Below are 19835 nucleotides of genomic sequence, written 5' to 3'. Positions count from 1 at the left end.
ACAAACTTTTAAACAGTCCGTAACATGGCGCCGGGCACGAGGGTTAACCCCTTCAGTGCCGCAGACGCCATTACACGTGTGGCTGGCTAGTCTCTCCGGCCACATTCCTCCCCCCCCATTCAAGCGGGTCAACCAGGGACCCATGTCCCAACGATTTGGGTCCTGGTCCCGCAGTCCCTTGTGTTGAAGGGGACGCTACCTAGGGTGTGTAGGCTCCGGCCTAGACAGTTCATCCATAGTGCAGTTGGGCCTCTCTTCGTGGGTGCACAATGTTCAAATAGTCCACCTGAAGTCCAAGTTCAAGGCTCCACCACAAAAGTCTGTCCAATTTCCCCAAGGTAGGTTGCAGCCACCTAACAGGTAGGTGGTAAGTCACCACGGTGGGGGGCCGGTTACAAACAAGTGCCACCCAAGGTGTCCCAATCGTGGCATACCCCACCTCCCACAATAGCAGTATACTGCTCAACCAGGCCACAGGGTGCTCCTGCCCATATGGCTCTTTCTGGCTTGGTACAGCTCCCAGTCCGTGCAGTGGCGCAATAGTTCGTAACACACAGTCCTGGTCAAGAATGTGCGCCATCAGCACTGGAGCGGGTACCCGAGCCTCCTTCAATGACTGGAATGCCAACTCGCAAGCGGGTGCAAAGTCCACTGACTTGGGAAGCCCTTCCTAGCCATCTCTGTCAAGGGGTTCACTACAGGACTAAAGTCAATGACAACATGTCCGTAGGGCCTTACAGGTTCTAAGGTCAGTACCGGTCTGGGTGATGTGGGTCGGGGACAGCCTCTGGTTGCCTCCACCCCCTCTGGGTTGGGCCTACCCCTGTCTCCTCCCACATGGTGCCCCAGGCACTGCATCTCCGTCATACCTATCTGGCAACTGTCTGCCCTAACGGTCAGACCTGCCCTCCAATCCTTCTCCGTCGACCTATGACTCGGGAAACCTACCCTGTCACCTAGGCCTACTCCTTCCTCCTCGTCCGCTACCTGTGCCACAGTGATGGCGGCCAGACCACCAGCCTCTGGGTCCTGTGTGGCATCCACTACAGGGAGGCTGCGTGTCTTCCCCGATCTACTGTGCACAGGCAGGGGACCTGCTATGTCCACAGCAACTTGCTGCAAGGGTTCTCCTATGGGCAGAGGCCCAGAGACAATACAACCGCTGGAGTGCCCCGGCTGCCAACGCATGGCACCAGCCTTACATTTGGTCTGGGCGTCATCCGACATTCCAGACCAGGGTAAGCTCTGTATCAGGCACTTCAGGGTACGGTCTGTCTCCGGGTTACTGTCCAAAGGGGTTTCGCTGGCAACCGACACCGGTTGCGCAGGAACGTTCCCTGAGGGGACCAGTTGGACACATTCCCTATCTGGTCTATCCCCTCCCACTTTCCTGGCTACCCTGTACCTTAACCCTTCCCGCCAGGTCAAACTTCCCGCCCCAACTCTGTCAAGGCCGTTGCCAGAGTGGCGCCTCATGCCTTTCGGGGATGGGTCAGAGAGTTGAGCCTCCCTAAACTCCTGCCTGTGGCCCTCAATCTCTCCTAAATTGGGACACTCTACAGGGGGATCTAGGTGGGGACTACTACGGTCAGTCTGGTAGGGGTCAGTCATGGAAAAGTCAGTGTGGTTTCTCATACTCACCGCCGGAGTTGGCAAACCACTTGGGTCAGGAGCATCATTGGGCACCCCCACAGGATCAAACGAGCTGGAACCGACATCCTCTGCGTTGCTAGGGGACGTAGGCATACCAGAGGCAAAAGGCATGCGGGGTCGATGTACTTATCTAGCCGCTGTGATCTTTTCCTCTGGGCTGGTTGATGCTGTGGTTGGCTGTGCTGGCAGTTGTCTAGCAGCTGTAGTCTTTTCCTCTGTGCTGGGCTGTGCTGGAGTAGCTGATGTCAACGGTGGTTTTGGAACTTGACTCCAGGGAATGGCGCCAACAAACGTAGTGACGATCCCACCACCCAGATAATTTCCTAGGACCACATCAGTTGGTAGACCATCCATGACGGCAACTTCTCGCAACTCTGGTCCAGCTCCCCAGTCCAGGTAGACTCTTGCCATGGGAACCGCTTTTTCTGTTCCTTCTGCCAGGGTGACCGTGGCAGTGCGACCCTGCAATACTGCAGCAGGATCTATAAGGTGGGGGCTCACCACAGTGATTGAGGCCCCAGAGTCTCTTAGGCCTTCTCCCTGCAGGGGTCCCACGTGGACTGGCTGCAGGTGCCTCCACATGTTGTGTAGGGGCTGTTTGGCCATGCAGGTGACTCTCTCCGCAGAGTGCACCTGTCTCTCGCCACACTTCATCGGACTGACTGGAGGGGGAACAGTCTCTGTAGGCTCATCTCCTCTCGTCAAACAAGCGATCCGGGCTCCAGCACTCGGATTTGGGGCACGAGTCTGGGGTGCTTGGGATGCAGGACAGTTCATCCTCAGATGTCCGATTTTCCCACAGCCGTAGCACTTCTTCTCCAGTCGTGGCACAGATGATCTCTGATCAGTTGCAGGGACGCTGCGGTGCGGTTGCTGGCCAAGAGCACCCGGGTTGGAAGATGCTTGTCTTTGGGGATGATGAGCTGAAGAGGGGGGTCCCCTTGGTGGTACAGTCTGTTGGAGCTGGCTGCTGGCGGGGCGCTTCTGCCCCCGTGGCCGAATTGCCACATATTTGTCGGCTAATTGGGCAGCCATTTTTAAGCTGGGTGGCTCCCGATCTAGCACCCACTCCTTCACTTCTTGGGCGCACCTGCGGTAGAACTGCTCCCTGCAGATCAGGTCGATCAGTGCGTTCCATGTAGTGGCTTCCGAATCCTTCACCCACTTCACCACGTACTGCCGCAGCTGGGTGGCGAACTGCTCATGGGTGCTGCTAGGATTCTTGGGCAAGTCTCTGAACTTCTTCCTGTAAGACTCTGGAGTGATGAAGAATCGCTGGAGGAGGGCCTTCGCGACTTCGTCGTAGTTCCCACAGTCCTCCGTCGCCACTCCTCGATAGGCCTCCAATGCCTCTCCATGCAGAGTGGGCACAAGGTGTCTCACCCACTCCGACTTGGGTAGATCATGTAGTTTGCAAGTCCTTTCAAAAACTTGTAAATGTCCATCAATGTCCCCATCACTGTCTGCAAACTTGGCAAACTGAACTCGTCCTGATCTATGCACAACAGCTGACAACGGCTCCCGGGGTACCACGGCCTGTGATACCCGCTCCGCATGCCACATCCGAATGACAAGCATGCGTTCTTGCTCCGTTGCCCTTTCCCCCAATTCCGCTAGCCGATCTGCTAGGGTATCCGGTCCGCCCCCCCTGGGACGTTGGGATCCTGGCCCTGCTAGGGATTGCTGGGAAACATTGCTGCTGTGAGAGAGGGCGGGGCTTGTGGTTCTCACCGGTTCTGTACGAAGGTCCACTGGTGGGCCGTCCTCTGCGATGCTGACGCCGTCAGTGCTTTCCACCTCCGCCCGATGAGACTCCACCACGCTCCTGAGCGCCGCCTTCATGACGCTTCTGGACGCGTTGGAAGGGATATCCACACCCTTCCCCTGGCATACGATCTCCAGATCCTCCTTGGACATTCCGCTGAATTCCGCCATCTTGTGCGTTCTCCTGTGCTGCAGTTACTCCTCTCCTGAGTAACTCGGCTTCTCCAATCGGGTGATGAAAAGCCGCCTGGGAATATCCCACCACTATGCCACCAATTTCTGTGACAGGACGGTACCGTACGGAAGCACTCGCCGCTTGCCGCGTCCCGTCGACTGCGCACAGAATGGAAAGTCAAGCCGCACGAGGCCTGACCGCATAGGGGATTCCCGCTTACCGTCAGTAACCGCCTGTTACTGACTCCACCCACTGCGCTGTGGGCGGGTTCTCGCTGCCACCACCAAACTCCTAACCTGCCGTGGCGTTTGGAACCACGGTTCTGCTCTGTATGTGCCGACGCACTGCTTTACCACAGCTGTGTGGTGCTGACGAATCCCCACTAGCCACTTGCTAGGCCTCTACCGGTAGCTGGCGGAAGGCGGAGCTTGGAGACGCTAGGTACTTCCCTGGACAGCCGGAGGACGGGGCTAGGTTTGGCCTAACCCTGTTGGTCACAAGATGAAGCAGTCTTCTTGAGGCAAAGATGTTTATTTGCTCAATAGTTCTAAAGAGAACCCTTCCCTATTGCTAGGGCCAACAGCATACAATCAGATGTTTCAGCAGAATAAAGATGGTACAACTACAACTCTGGAGGCACGCAGGTCTCCTTTTTATGTCCGTTTTCCACACAGTACCACAGGGGGGTAAGCCCTCCCTGTCTTCTCCAACCAATCAGGTTATTTTACAAAATACCAATAAATTACATTTTACAAGGATATAAGTGCAATAAAACAATATCCTCCTTCCTGTCACCCAGACAACGTTTGGTATCAGATTAACATTCACTATTGATAAATTTATCACATATCTTCAAAATACAAATGTGTCTGGTCATTCCCATCTGCAGGCAATCCCAGTGTTTAAGATTACAACAGGAATAGCTACAATACAAACAAACGGTCTTCCTTCCTTTATCTGCCATTCACGGATCGTATATCAATTACATCCCCTACATGAAACAGATTCCAAGCCCATAGACCCAGTGATTAGTATCTCTCTCTAAGGAACTTACACATCAAAAGGTATTGTCCTTCACACCTCACTGCTAGGACAGGGCCCTTAGCATGCCACTTCCTATTTCCAGAGGATAAGAGTTGCTTATTCAGACAGCTATAGTAACTGCATTTTTCCTTTAAATATACACCAAGCCTGTCTTGAATATAAAATAGATACAGTTAAACATGCCTTCCTGCAATGGTGCACAGAGCACTACATATGACATGTTAAAAGTAAAACACATCATTAAACAAACTTTTAAACAGTCCGTAACATGGCGCCGGGCACGAGGGTTAACCCTTCAGTGCCGCAGACGCCATTACACGTGTGGCTGGCTAGTCTCTCCGGCCACACAAGCGTTCGCACTTCTGCTAAGCTAAAATACACTCCCAGAGGGCGGCGGCATAGCGTTTGCACGGCTGCTAAAAACTGCTAGTGAGCGAACAACTCGGAATGTCCCCCATTGCCCCTTTATATATTTGTAGATTTTAATCATTTCGGCAGCAGGGTACACTGGGATTCCACAGGGAATACATCAGGGTGTAGAGTTGGATCTCGATCCGAGGCACCAACAGGCTAAAGCTTTGACTGTTCCCAGGATGCATTGCACTGCCTCCTCTATAGTCCCGCCTCCAGGCACTGGAGCTCAGTGTGTAAGTTGGTGCCTGCTGTGCAGGTCACTAACAGGTGGGGCTGCTGTCCGCAGCTCTGAAAAGAGGTTTTATAGAAGAGTTCAAGGGCCGCAGCCTTCTATAGAATGTCAGTCTGAAATCCGCGGATGCTCCTACATCAGGCAGTGCTGGCACCAAGGATTTCCCTGAGGGGGAAATCTTAGCTGAAGGTTCTGACACTGGATGCCATACACCTCCCACTCCACCCGCTGCACTTGTGGTCAACCAAGACCCACCTTGAGCAATGTTTTCAAGTATGCTAAATACACTTGTGACACGTCTTACGCCCCCTATGGGACCTCCGGTGCCATTACAGCCACATATTGTCCCAGTAGTAAATCCGCCTTGGGCGGACACTGTCTACCCAGTTACAGCTACTACATCATTCACTGGTTAAACAGAAGTCTACCCCACGAGCCTCTAAGGCTAAGGGGTCGTCTAATAAGCGGGGAATGTCTTCCTCACAATCTACTAATATTTCGAATGATTCTTCTGATGAGGATGGGGAATATACTGATCCGTAAGACACGGATAAAGTTGCTTCTGATAAGGAATCTACAACCCAGATAGATGTTCCTGACCTAGTGGAGGCTATTAAGCTGATCCTCCAAATAGATGATGAGATTGAGCCTCCTACTGCGTCTAAGAAACCTGATAAGTTCAAACGTCAGAAGGTTACTAAAGTTGTATTCACAGATTCTGACCATTTAGTTGAAATACGTCAGGAATCGTGGACGTCGCCAGGAAAGAAGTTTTCCCTGTCCAAAAAGATGCTAGCTCGTTATCCTATCCCTGCGGAGTTGAGTATCAAGTGGGAAACTCCACCGCTGGTGGACTCTCACGTCGCCTGCCTAGTGGTGTCATCTACTCTGCCTGTCACCACTGTCACCTCACTGAAGGAACCAGCAGATAAGTGTGTGGAGGGATGTCTGAAGTCTATTTACTCTCTTACCAGTGCTGTACATTGACCCACTATAGCAATCTCCTGGGCTGCTAAAGGAATTGAAGCATGGATTCAGGCAATTGAGGATGAGCTACCTCAAACTTTTTCTGATACTGCCAGACAATATCTGTCTTATGTCATCACAGCCTCACACTATATACAGGAGGCGGCCTCTGATGCAGGTGTAATGGCGGCCAAAGCGTCTACTACTTCTATAACGGTGCGCCGAATCTTGTGGTTATGGTCCTGGATGGTGAATCCTGGACTCCAAAAAGATCCTGGAGGTGCTCCCTTTTATGGGCGACATCCTTTTTGGGGAGGATTTGAACAAGACTGTAACTGACTTGGCGTCGGCTAAAACTGCGTTCCTCCCAAATACTAATCCTTCTGCTCCGAAGGCTAATAGTACCACTCTTCGTTCCTTTCAACCTCCAGGAAAAGCAAAGGGTCAGGCGTACCCAAAACAGGCTCGTGCTGCCAAAACCACTAAGCACAAACCTAAACCTAAACAATCCTGAGCCGCTCGTCAGCTTGCTTCCAAACAAGTCAAGCCTGCTGCATGACGGGACAGGCCTCCCCCTGGGGGACCCCAGGGTGGGCGACAGACTTCTACAGTTCACCAAGGCTTGGTTATAGACTACTCCAGATGACTGGGTGCGGGAAGTTGTCTCTCACGGGTACGCAATCTCTTTCAAGAGATGTCCCCCTCACCAGTTCTGCTCAACAGTTATCTCTTCGGATCCGTTAAAAGCACAAACTCTATACTTGGTTGTGCAATCCCTCCTGGACACAGGAGTGGTAGTGCCGGTACCTCTGTCCCAGAGAGGCAGGGGATACTATTCGACCCAGTTTCTAGTTCCGAAACCAAATGGGTCTTTACGGCCTATACTCAACCTCAAATCTTTGAACAAGTTTGTGAGAGTGTCCAAAATCCGTATGGAAACTCTGCGCTCCATAGTACTGGCCATGGAACCCAAGGACTATATGGTATCCCTGGACATACAGGATGCTTACCTGCATATACCTATTGCCATATCGCATCAGCAATATCTGCGGTTTGCTGTTGGTAACCTACATTATCAATTCCAAGCTCTGCCATTTGGACTGGCTACGGCCCCTCGGATCTTCACCAAGGTTATGGCTGTGATGTCGGCCCTTCTCCGCCGTCAGGGAATCAGGATCCTGCTGTATCTGGACGACTTGTTTATCCGGGCGAACTCCCAAGATAGCCTCTTCAGCCACCTGGATCTGACGGTTAAATTCCTACAAGCTCACGGGTGGCTTATCAACTGGAAGAAGTCCTCGCAGGTCCCTGCTCGGAGCATGGTGCACCTGGGGGCACTGTTGGACACACACAATCAGAGACTGTTTGTGTCTCCAGAAAACGTCCTGAAACTTTAGGACAGGATCAGATACTTCCTATCTCGCCCAAGAGTGTCGCTACACTCGGTGATGCAAGTTCTAGGCCTCATGGTGTCTGCTTACGTCATGGCGGAGTACGCTCATTTTCATTCCCGCCCTCTGCAGAGGTTAATCCTTCGCAAGCGGGATGGCCTGCCTCACTGGATCAGGTCTCAAATGATCTCCTTAACTTCAGAGTTTCGTCTGTCACTGAGCTGGTGGCTACAGGACTAACAGTTGAGCAAGGGCCGTCCCTTCTGGATCTCCACCTGGGTCCTCCTGACAACGGACGCCAGTCTGAGAGGTTGGGGCGCAGTGTTGGAGCAACATTCTTTACAGGGTCTGTGGACCAGGGAGGAATCTCTCCACCCGATAAACATTCTGGAATTGCGGGCAGTGTTCAATGCATTGGCACTTGCCCTACCTCTAGTACAGAACAGGCCTGTTCAAGTACAATCAGACAAAGCCACCACGGTGGCATACATAAATCAAGGTGGCACTCGAAGTCGCATGGCAATGATGGAAGTGTCAAAAATACTAAGTTGGGCGGAACGTCATCTGTCAGCAGTATCGACAGTGTTCATTCCGGGAGTCTTCAACTGGGAAGCGGATTTCCTCAGTCGTCAGGACGTACACGCTGGAGAGTGGAGTCTTCATCAGGAAGTCTTTCAACTCCTAGTGGACAAGTGAGGCCTACCAGATGTAGACCTGATGGCGTCTCGACACAATCACAAGGTTCCGGTCTTCGGATCAAGGACAAGGGATCCTCAAGCAGCGTTCGTGGATGCACTGGCAATTCCATGGAACTTTTGGCTGCCGTACATGTTCCCTCCGGTGTCACTCCTGCCCAGGGTACTACAGAAGTTCAAACAAGAAGGAGGAATCCTACTTCTAGTCGCTCCTGCGTGGCCCAGACGGCATTGGTTCTCAGACCTGCAGGGTCTATCGATAGAGCGTCCTCTTTTACTTCCTCAATGCCCAGACCTCCTCGTTCAGGGCCCTTGTATCTTCCCGGACCTGGCCAAACTGGCTTTGATGGCGTGGCTCTTGAAGCTTCCCTCCTGAGAGCCAAAGGATTTTCTGAGGCGGTTATCCAAACTATGTTAAAGGCCCGTAAACCGGCTTCGGCAAGGGTTTATTATAGGGTCTGGAATTCTTACTTCGCCTGGTGTGTTGCTAAGAATCATGATGCTTACAAGTTTAGTACTACCAGACTTCTGGCTTTTTTTTTTTTTACAGCAAGGTCTGGATTTTGGACTTCGTCTGGCCTCCCTCAAGGTTCACATATCTGCCTTGTCGGTATGGTTTCAGAGATATTGCTTTTCTACCTGACGTTCATACATTCACTCAGTGTTAAGGATTCAGCCTCCCTATGTCCCTCCATGGGATTTGTCTGTGGTCCTGAATGCCCTGCAAGAGCCTCCATTTGAGCCTCTTGAGTCGGTGGACCTTAAATGGCTTACTGCTAAGTTCCTGTTTTTGTTGGCTATTGCCTTTGCTGGAAGGGTGTCGGACTTAGGCGATTTGTCCTGTCGTCCACCTTTCCTGATATTTCATTGTGACCGGGCTGTTCTGAGAACTCGCCCAGGTTATTTACCCAAGGTGGTGTAGTCTTTTCACCTTAAATCAAGAGTTTGTGGTTCCAGCCTTCAACTCTTCTGGAATGTCATCCAAGGAAAAGGGTTTGGATGTGGTATGGGCTCTCCATATCTATGTGGACAGGACTGGCTCTATCAGAAGGTCAGATACCCTGTTTGTATTGTTTGGTTTCCACAAACGTGGCTGGCCTGCGAATAAGCAAGCCTTGGCCAGATGGATTAGAATGGTGATTGCACAAGCCTATGCACAGACCGACCTTCCAGTTCCTGCTGCTATCAAAACCCATTCTACTCGGTCTGTTGGACCTTCTTGGGCGGTCCGCCATGGTGCGTCCGCTGAACAATTGTGCAAGGAGGCTACATGGTCCTCAGTGCACACGTTCATAAGTTTCTATGCCTTTGATACTGCCGCCTCCCAGGATGCTTCCTTTGGACGTCGGGTTCTTGTACCCGCTACAGTGTGGAATCCCAGTGTACCCCGCTGCAGAAATGGAGATTTATGGTAGACTTACCATGGTTAAATCTCTTTCTGCGAGATACACTGGATTCCACAGGGAGCCCACCCTGACGCACTTAGCTTCTTTGGGTTTGTATGGCATTAGCCGCTGGTCCCTTCTCCTGTCGTGAGAATGTGGTTCTATGTTAACATCTGTCATTTCTTTTACCTGCTACTGCATTGGACTGGTTAAAGAAACTAAGCACCAGTGCCTGGAGGCGGGGCTATAGAGGAGGCGGTGCAATGCATCCTGGGAACAGTCAAAGCTTTATCCTGTTGGTGCCTCTGGATGAAGATCCAACTCTACACCCCAATGTATTCCCTGTGGAATCCAGTGTACCTCGCAGAAAGAGATTTAACCATGGTAAGTCTACCATAAATCTCCTTATCTCCTCTTAGTGTCTCATTTCTCGTGTAAACATATCTAACCTAGAAAGCCTCTCCTCATAGTCCAATGTCTTAAACCTCTTAATCAGTTTGGTAGTACATCAGGGCCTTTATCTGAGTCCGGGAAAAACACAAAACCCTGTTTACAGAGCTGCCAGAAGCCCAGTGTCCTACATCTTCTTCCTAAGCTGTGTCACTGAAGCATCACTCCCGGGGATACCTCACCGTGTTCCCCATTGGAGATAGTCATCAGCCCAGTGAGAGGCACACTTACCCATCATGTGGACACCACTCACCAATGCTTCTGGATATAAAGCACAGATTGCACCCGACCCCTGATAGATGCGAGTTCTGGTGTAACTGCTGGAGAAGTAGATGCGATGCACAATTTCTGCCCTAATCCTCCACATGGCCAGGTCACCCTGGATCCTGTTGGGCGCTGCCTGAACCAAAGTCTAACATTTGAGATTAAAACCATTTTATATAATGTTATTGGGAGAAACTTGTGAGACACGAGGGTCACTCGGATGCTGCCCCATGACTGATATACCCCCTATATCCCGCAGGGTGACGGGGAGTCTAGCTGCTGCAATCAACGGATCTGTGGCCCGATATCTCCTTCATTGCTGTGATGTGTAGATCTAACATATGGCTTTACAGTCATGGTTCCTTTGATATCTGCTTGGTATACATGTGCTATGTTGGCTGTAAATCAGTATTGCCTCAGAGCAATGTTATAGTCATATGGAGATTATCCACCCTGTGCGCAGTATGAGAGACGTGGGGGACATGAACCCCTCAGCAGAGAGCTAACCATAGACAATGCCCAATGTCTGTCTCCCGCAGGTCACTTCCTGTCCCTGGACGAGCTCCGTACCTTGGTGCAGCCAGCAGGGGACACCCTGAAGACAGTGAGGACCTGGCTGGAGAAACATGGGGTGCGGGACTGTACCAGTGTCCTGACCGGAGACTTCCTGCAGTGTGAGACACAGGCCAGGTGAGTCTTCTGCCAGCGAGGCACACCCGGGGTTACCTGCCCCATAGACACCTGCCCCCAGTCCTGTGTCTACTGTGTGACTCTTCCTCTGTCTCCCGCACTATTCTGCCTTCCAGTCCTTGTTCCCTGTTATCCCCCTTCATACGTTACTTCTGGCTGCCGCTGTAATACCTGCTGGGAATAGATGTAATCAGGGAAATGCAAACTCTGACCCTATTACACTTCCCCAAATACCTCTGATTCATCCATATCCTTTCCTCTAGTCCCCCCCAGGCAGGGCAGGATTGTCGTCTGTGGGGGCCCTGGAAATAATACAATATAAATACAGATAGCTATATAGGAAAAAAAAAAAAAAAAAAAAAAAATATATATATATATATATCTATCTATCTTGGTGCGCTATATCCAATATTCCAAAATGTACAGAACCAGTATTGGCAGACTGTCTCTGAGGTATGGAATAGGGGTACCTATAATGACATACCCTCACACCAAAAAATCACCCAACAAATAGAAACCCAAAGGCTGAATTAGTGGTTAACAATATTTGAACATTTATTAAAAATATATAAAATAGTATTCACTAGTTCAAAGGTTCTCAAACTCGGTCCTCAGGACCCCACACGGTTCATGTTTTGCAGGTCAACTGTTGATTTTTAAAATGTGAGAGTTGGCGATACACAGTGCAGCTGCTGGGTGACATGGAAAACGTGAACTGTGTGGGGTCCTGAGGACCGAGTTTGAGAGCCACTGCACTAGTTTAATGACAATTGGCAAAAACATAGAAACATCAACGGTCTCTACTACAGTGGTCTTGGTGGTTAACAATACCCTCCCTCACCTCAAAAAGGTATGAGCACTTGGGAGGGTGACAACGCCACTATGTAAGGGCCCGTACTAGATGACCCTACGCGTTTCATCAGAATCGACTTCTTCAGGGTTTCAAGAATTCTTAAAATGGGTGAGAAGGATAAAAAGATGTGGAGGAATAAATATATTAATAAATAGCAACTTTTCTGTTGGTCTAAAGGACTAAATTATGTGGTAGTGTGGAATTACCTACCAGTAATGAGCACCCTTTTTGGTTGCTTTAAAACGATTTCAACTTGTTTAAAAGTAATACATCTTCGAGTCTTATTAGATTTAAAGCCAGATGGTACCTTTATAGAAACAACTGATTAGCTGATCGTAAATTACTGGGAAAAGGGTTCAGATAATCAATTGGTAGAATTACACTAAAGATATTACCTGCCTGCACTTATAATGGTTGCTTCAAACTGGTCCTTATAACTCTTCAAATGGTGGCCAAATATGGCTTAGGAAATACTTCTACCTGGTATGAAATAATGGTCAGTTATGGTAGAATATTACATCAATATATGGATGGAATATTAAATGATCTTATATAAGGAGAGATAATTAACACCTACCAATACGGAACCTTTATCCGTTGACTGGGAGCAATATACTAAAATGGCGTAGCAGACCTGGTGGCCAATTAATATCTAGAAAATAATTTACTTTGATTACTTTCAATAACTGCCCATTACTAAACCGATTTTGGATGATGTTTAGCTATAGATCATACCTAAAATCAGAAAGCCTTGTGTCGACAATAGTGGAGGAGACAAGTCATCTTAGTAGAGACGAATCGAACATTGTTTGCTTCATTCGGTCGTATTCTACTAATCTCTGTAGAGAAGAGAGAGTCTAATACCAACTTTAATACTAAACGTCCATCTTACCCCATTATAAATTTTCAGGTTGTGCATACCAATAATATATCAGAGTTAACAAATAAATTGTCCTCAGTGTCTCCGAGGGGGTCAGCTGTCCTCTGCGTCTCAGAGCCATCAAAGACGATTCCTATTGAAAATAATGAATTTAATATCAAATTTGAATATAGTTTTATGTTTTTAAGGTCTTATTCAATATCATTGAAAAGACTATTTATTAACATTGAAAAAAACTTATTGCTTAGTTCTACTGAAATTAACGCATTGTTACCATCAGACTTCTGCATGTTTAAAATGCAAAATCCACCAATAGTAAATCCTGCATCTTTTACATTCTACATATAATATTTGATCCAAAATGTCAGTTCTTAAATAGCAGCAAAAAATAACAGAATCTACATCGTTTATATGTTACAGACCACATTTGATCCCAATTGTCAGTTTAAAATAACATCATAATTGCTTATAGTCAAAAGCGGTCAGTATTTAAATGGCTGCAGACGATCATTTCAGCTCATTGGATTCGTAGTATTCAGTGAGTGGTCCAGTAATTCACAGTATTGTTTCCAAATCACAACTTCAAATAACCATCAATCCTCCAAATATAACCACCACCAATCCTCCAAATATAACCTCCACCAATCCTCCAAATATAACCACCACCAATCCTCCAAAGATAACCTCCACCAATACTCCAAAGATAACCACCACCAATCCTCCAAATATAACCTCCACCAATCCTCCAAATATAACCTCCACCAATCCTCCAAATATAACCTCCACCAATCCTCCAAATATAACCTCCACCAATCCTCCAGATATATCCACCACCAATTCTCTAGATATATCCACCATCAATCCTCCAAATATAACCTCCACCAATCCTCCAAATATAACCTCCACCAATCCTCCAAATATAACCTCCACCAATCCTCCAAATATAACCACCACCAATCCTCCAAATATAACCTCCACCAATCCTCCAAATATAACCACCACCAATCCTCCAAAGATAACCTCCACCAATACTCCAAATATAACCACCACCAATCCTCCAAATATAACCTCCACCAATCCTCCAAATATAACCTCCACCAATCCTCCAAATATAACCTCCACCAATCCTCCAAATATAACCTCCACCAATCCTCCAGATATATCCACCACCAATTCTCTAGATATATCCACCACCAATCCTCCAAAGATAACCTCCACCAATCCTCCAAATATAACCACCACCAATCCTCCAAAGATAACCTCCACCAATCCTCCAAAGATAACCTCCACCAATACTCCAAATATAACCACCACCAATCCTCCAAAGATAACCTCCAGCCCAAGCCAAACAATAGGTTATCATAAGTCATCAGAATTGTTCTGAACGGACTAGCTTAGAGGACAATACTCACCAGAGTCCTGTAGGGTCTGCGTGGGTCTCTTTCCATATTGGAATGAGCTGGATATTTAACCAGTCTGTCCTCTGACCTCACTTCCTCTCATTAGTTATCCAAATAAACCCTTATATCGGTATAATTTCTTTATTAAGCTGCAGCTTCCCATGATATGTGCTGTCAGCTCTGTATCTACAGACTATATTTCAATGTGCTCAAACTTTCTCATTGTTATGAACTTAAAATGTACTAATTGAATTCTTAATTGCTCCAGTATAAGTTCCACCTGTGTTAGTGTGTGTGTTTCACCTAGTGTGTCCCCGCTTTCCACTTCTTACTCTGTGGAGCGCAGTTAGTACTATATGAACCTTATGTGTGTCCGTGAAATAGATTCCTTCTGTCAACGTATATCTTCTAAGGGATCCCACCGCGTCTCGTGTGTGTGTGTGTGTCAGTGGCGTGCGGTGAGGTCAGTGGCTGTGGAGGCACTGCAAGTCTGCAACCATAATGTCCACTGAGTCCCGCCGATGCCCGCTACCACCCTCAAGCTAATGCTCGCTACTGCCCCAGCCAATGGCCTTCAAAATCGCCGTCATCAGCCCCCTGGCCCCCCTTGCTGCTTATTTGCATCTCAGGGTGGCAGGATGAGGGTGACACCATGGAGAGGGTGACGCCAAGGAGAGTGTGACAGCGGTAGGTGCTAGGAGAGGGTGACAGCAGTATGTGACGCCAGGGAGAGGATGACACCAGGGAGAGAGTAACAGCAGTGGATGACAGGGAGAGGGTGACAGCAGTGACAGGGAGAAGGTGACCCCAGGGAGAGGGTGACAGCAGTATGTGACACCAGGGAGAGGGTAACAGCAGTGTATGACAGGGAGAGGGTGACGCCAGGGAGATTGTGACAGCAGTGGGTGACGGAGTGACATCAGTGGGTGATGGAGAGAGTGACATGAGTGGGTGACAGGGAGAGGGTTACAGGAAGAGGGTGAAACCAAGGAGAGGGTGAGAGCAGTGGGTGACGCCAGGGAGAGGGTGACAGCAGTAGGCAATGCCTGGGGGCGGGTAACAGCAGTGGATGACAGGGAGAGGGTTACCCCAGGGAGAGGGTGACACCAGTATGTGACGCCAGGGAGAGGGTAACAGCAGTGGATGATAGGGAGAGGGTGACAGCAGTGACAGAGTGTGACGCCGTCGAGAGGTTTACCCCAGGGAGAGGGTAACAGCAGCAGGTGATAGGGAGAGGGTAACAGCAGCTGGTGACAGGGAGAGGGTGACAGCAGTGGGTGACCATAGTATGTGATGCCAGAGAGAGGGTGACATCAGGGAGAGGGTAACAGCAGTGACAGGGAGAGTGTGACACCGGGGAGAGGGCTACTCCAGGGAGAGGGTGACAGCAGTATGTGACGCCAGGGAGATTGGGAGAGGGTGACAGCAGTGGGTGACAGTGGAGGGTAACAGGGAGTGGGTGATACTAGGAGGAAGTTATTACTTTACCTATATTCCAGAAGTATAGCATGGGGGTCCCCGGGAAACATCACTGGTGACCTTATCCCATGTCAAACTGAAGTCCCCACCACTCTCCCCCACCAATACTGGCCAACCCCCGCCTCCTGCCACAATCAGTAACAAAGAAAGTAAACTAACCTGCTCCCTGTGATGTAGCTGCTCGTCCTCTAGCACTCCTTGGTTCCGCCATTCCGCCTGTAAAGGGCCGCGCTGGATGATGAATGCACAGCAGTCTGACGGGGGGTGTAGGCCGCGGCCCGCGGTGCAGAGTTACTGCTGTGTTGCCTCGTGACAGGGCTCCAGGTGGGGCTGGTCAGCTGCTGGGATCCAGTGACAGAAGTGGGGCTGGAGAAATTGGGAGAGGAGAGGGGATCGCGCCCAGGGCCGGCAACAACTGTCCAGCAACATGGCATCATGATGTCACACGTGCTGCGCTGCACTTGGCACAAAACAAATTTTATTGTGCCAGCTACCGGCGGTCGGCCAGACGAGCTCCCCTAGCTAATAATTCCACCACCTTCATTGCAGGGGATCCCGGTGCACCACTGCTAGTTCGGCCTCTGACCAAGTACCCTATCCATTAACCCCATACATCCCCATAATCTCCCACAGTACACATATGCCCCTTATCGCCCCATATCCAACCTCTATCTCCATATCATCAATACACACCCTACTCCCCCTGTCCCCCTACGTACAACGCATATCCCTGCACAACCTACTTCCCATGTCTTACCACATACACTGCATACCCCTCTACCCCACAACATACCCCACTCCCCCTGTCCCCCCCACATACAATAAATATCCCTCTGGTCCAATATACCCAGCACTCCATCCCCCCACATACACCTCATAGCCCTCTACCACTCACACACCCTAATCCCTTTGTCTCCTCATATAAAACCCATAAAGTCTACCACCACCTCACAAACCCTAGTCTTCCCAAATACAACCCTCTACCCCAACACATAAGCTAGTCCCCCTGTTTCCTCACATACACCCAATAATCCTCTACCCCACCACACAACTTACTCCTATTGTCCCCCCCCCCACATGCACACCCCATAACTCCCCACCCCCCCCTTCCCTGTGCTGCCCGCACCTGGGTAGTGATCTCCGTGTCCTGACCTCAACCATCTGCCAGTCGGCTGGAGCTCCAGCAGCAGTGTCTGCTAGAGTGCAGCGGCTCTCCAGCGCAGCGTCAGCTCCACTCTGGCTTCCTCAGGATAGCCGGGCGGGACGAGCGCGGCAGGGGAGCTGAGATAGCCGCGAGCAGGGAGCAGAGCAGTACCCAGCTGGAGGTACTGCTGCTGGCAGCGTCTGTCATCCTCCTTTTGTGGATGTACAGTTGCTGATAGGCGGGCATGTAAGCCGAGGGTCCCGCTGCCGGAGCATACAGTGGAGGACTAGATGCAGGCCAGGACAGGGGGCAGGTGTGTACATGTGCCGGGTGGAAGAGGGGTGTGGGGAGGCCGGCTCTGGACGCAGTAACCCCCTACCCTGTATCCGTCGCAGCCCAGTGCCCACTGCCCTATCACAGCTAACTGAGTGGCAGGGGCGTGCTTTCAAATGGGCTGAAGGCACACCCCCTGTCAAAGAGGCACTTATGGTAAGTGCCGCTTCAGCCGTTTTTTTTTAATGGCCTTTTGCTGCCCAATTCTTAGCCCCGCCCCCCGCTTCCAGCCATTTCACATGAATAGCGGGCGGCACCGAGAGTGGTGCCTCTGACCCACTTTTAACACAGTTTTTACAATGTAAAAATTATTAAAATAATACAAAGTCTAAAGAATATACTTCTTTGTATTATTTTAATCATTAGACAGGGGAGGCACTGCCTCCCCTGACTGCACGTCCCTGGTATGTGTGTGTGTGTGGTACATGTAGAAAAAGCAGAAAACGGATGGCGCATGGGTGACTATGATTAAAAAAACAGAAATTCCTGGCCGCTGACAGTAAGATCCTATGGTGTTTTAGTAAACCTGATTTATGAATGCTGCTCCACTGAGAGGTCACTATTAACCTCACTCTAATCTAAAAATACTATATATCCAAATGAAGTGCTGTCCAAATCAGTATATATTTAAAAACACAAAACATTTATTACACAACACGTTACATAGATATAACACACGGCCGGTGTTTATACTAATTAAAATTATTTTAAAAATATATATCCTCACAGCCACTCCGGAGTTAATCTGCTTTCTTAGTGCACAAGTGGTTAATAGCTATTCATGCAATAATCAATACGCTTGAAAGGGCTGAATGTTGGAAGCAGGAAGATTTGTTGGTAGCAGTATTCCTTTCATGCAGATAATCACATTCACTGACTGTGCTATTAGCAGGTAAAAGAAAATATACTTATCAGTCCAGTGTGGCCACGCTCATTATTTATAGCAGCTCTGCGTGATCCGGAGACTGTGGTGTGTATGGTGACGTCTCACAGTCCGGTCCTCACACTGTATAATGGGCACCCCCAGCCGTGGGTAGCACTCCTCTTTGAGGCGCAGAGCCCGGTGCTGGTTGTATAAATATGGGGGATCCCCTGTTATTTTCCCCCCTGTATTTTAACAACCAGGGCCGGCTCAAAGAGCCCGAGGCTGTTTATGCTCAGGAGGGGGGACCCCGCGCAATTGTTTTTTTTTATTTTTATCACTTTCCACACTTCATATAATGTACACAATGAAGCCCTGCACTGATCTCACAGATTCGGCCAGGATTCATTGTGTTAAGTCCGGCAGTGTTTTACTAATCACTCCCGTAAAACACTGCCCAACAATACAAATCACATCGACATCAGAAAATACAAAAGAAGACAACTCGGCAGCTTAGGAAATTACATGCAATTTATTCAAAAAGTTGCAAAAAAAACACGACCGATACAGGCCCTCATTCCGAGTTGTTCGCTCGTTCTTTTTCATCGCATCACAGCAATTTTCCGCAAACTGCGCATGCGCAATGTTCGCACTGCGACTGCGCCAAGTAAATTTGCTAAGAAGTTTGGTATTTTACTCACGACATTACGAGGTTTTTTCTTCGTTCTGGTGATCGTAGTGTGATTGACAGGAAGTGGGTGTTTCTGGGTGGAAATTGGCCGTTTTATGGGAGTGTGTGAAAAAACGCTGCCGTTTCTGGGAAAAACGCGGAAGTGGCTGGAGAAACGGGGGAGTGTCTGGGCGAACGCTGGGTGTGTTTGTGACGTCAAACCAGGAACGAAACTAACTGAACTGATCGCAGTGGCAGAGTAAGTCCCGAGCTACTCAGAAATAGTGATGTGCACCGGAAATTTTTCGGGTTTTGAGTTTTGGTTTTGGGTTCGGTTCCGCGGCCGTGTTTTGGGTTCGAACGCGTTTTGGCAAAACCTCACCGAATTTTTTTTTGTCGGATTCGGGTGTGTTTTGGATTCGGGTGTTTTTTTCAAAAAACCCTAAAAAACAGCTTAAATCATTGAATTTTGGGGTCATTTTGATCCCATAGTATTATTAACCTCAATAACCATAATTTACACTCATTTCCAGTCTATTCTGAACACCTCACACCAGACAATATTATTTTTAGTCCTAAAATTTGCACTGAGGTCGCTGGATGGCTAAGATAAGCGACACAAGTGGCCGACACAAACACCTGGCCCATCTAGGAGTGGCACTGCAGTGTCAGGCAGGATGGCCCTTCCAAAAAATACTCCCCAAACAGCACATGACGCAAAGAAAAAAAGAGGCGTAATGAAGTAGCTATGTGAGTAAGCTAAGCGACCCTAGTGGCCGACACAAACACCTGGCCCATCTAGGAGTGGCACTGCAGTGTCAGGCAGGATGGCCCTTCCAAAAAATACTCCCCAAACAGCACATGACGCAAAGAAAAAAAGAGGCGCAATGAGGTAGCTGTGTGAGTAAGCTAAGCGACCCTAGTGGCCGACACAAACACCTGGCCCATCTAGGAGTGGCACTGCAGTGTCACGCAGGATGGCCCTTCCAAAAAATACTCCCCAAACAGCACATGACGCAAAGAAAAAAAGAGGCGCAATGAGGTAGCTGTGTGAGTAAGCTAAGCGACCCTAGTGGCCGACACAAACACCT

The 19835-nt window shown here is 49.2% G+C and overlaps 1 protein-coding gene across 1 annotated transcript in view; it reads left to right on the top strand.

Moving 5' to 3' along the window:
• Positions 1 to 19835, top strand: part of TPP1 (tripeptidyl peptidase 1) — a 145270-nt gene that overhangs the window by 80300 nt on the left and 45135 nt on the right. The window contains exon 4 of the mRNA XM_063950784.1: positions 10973 to 11123. Coding sequence (XP_063806854.1) covers positions 10973 to 11123 — 151 coding nt within the window. The remainder of the gene's footprint in view (positions 1 to 10972; positions 11124 to 19835) is intronic.

The sequence above is a fragment of the Pseudophryne corroboree genome, chromosome 2 (assembly GCF_028390025.1).
Source record: "Pseudophryne corroboree isolate aPseCor3 chromosome 2, aPseCor3.hap2, whole genome shotgun sequence".
In the NCBI taxonomy this organism is placed as follows: Eukaryota; Metazoa; Chordata; class Amphibia; order Anura; family Myobatrachidae; genus Pseudophryne; species Pseudophryne corroboree.
The sequence above is the reverse complement of the archived record's forward strand: the minus strand, read 5'-3'. Positions and strand labels throughout refer to the sequence as shown.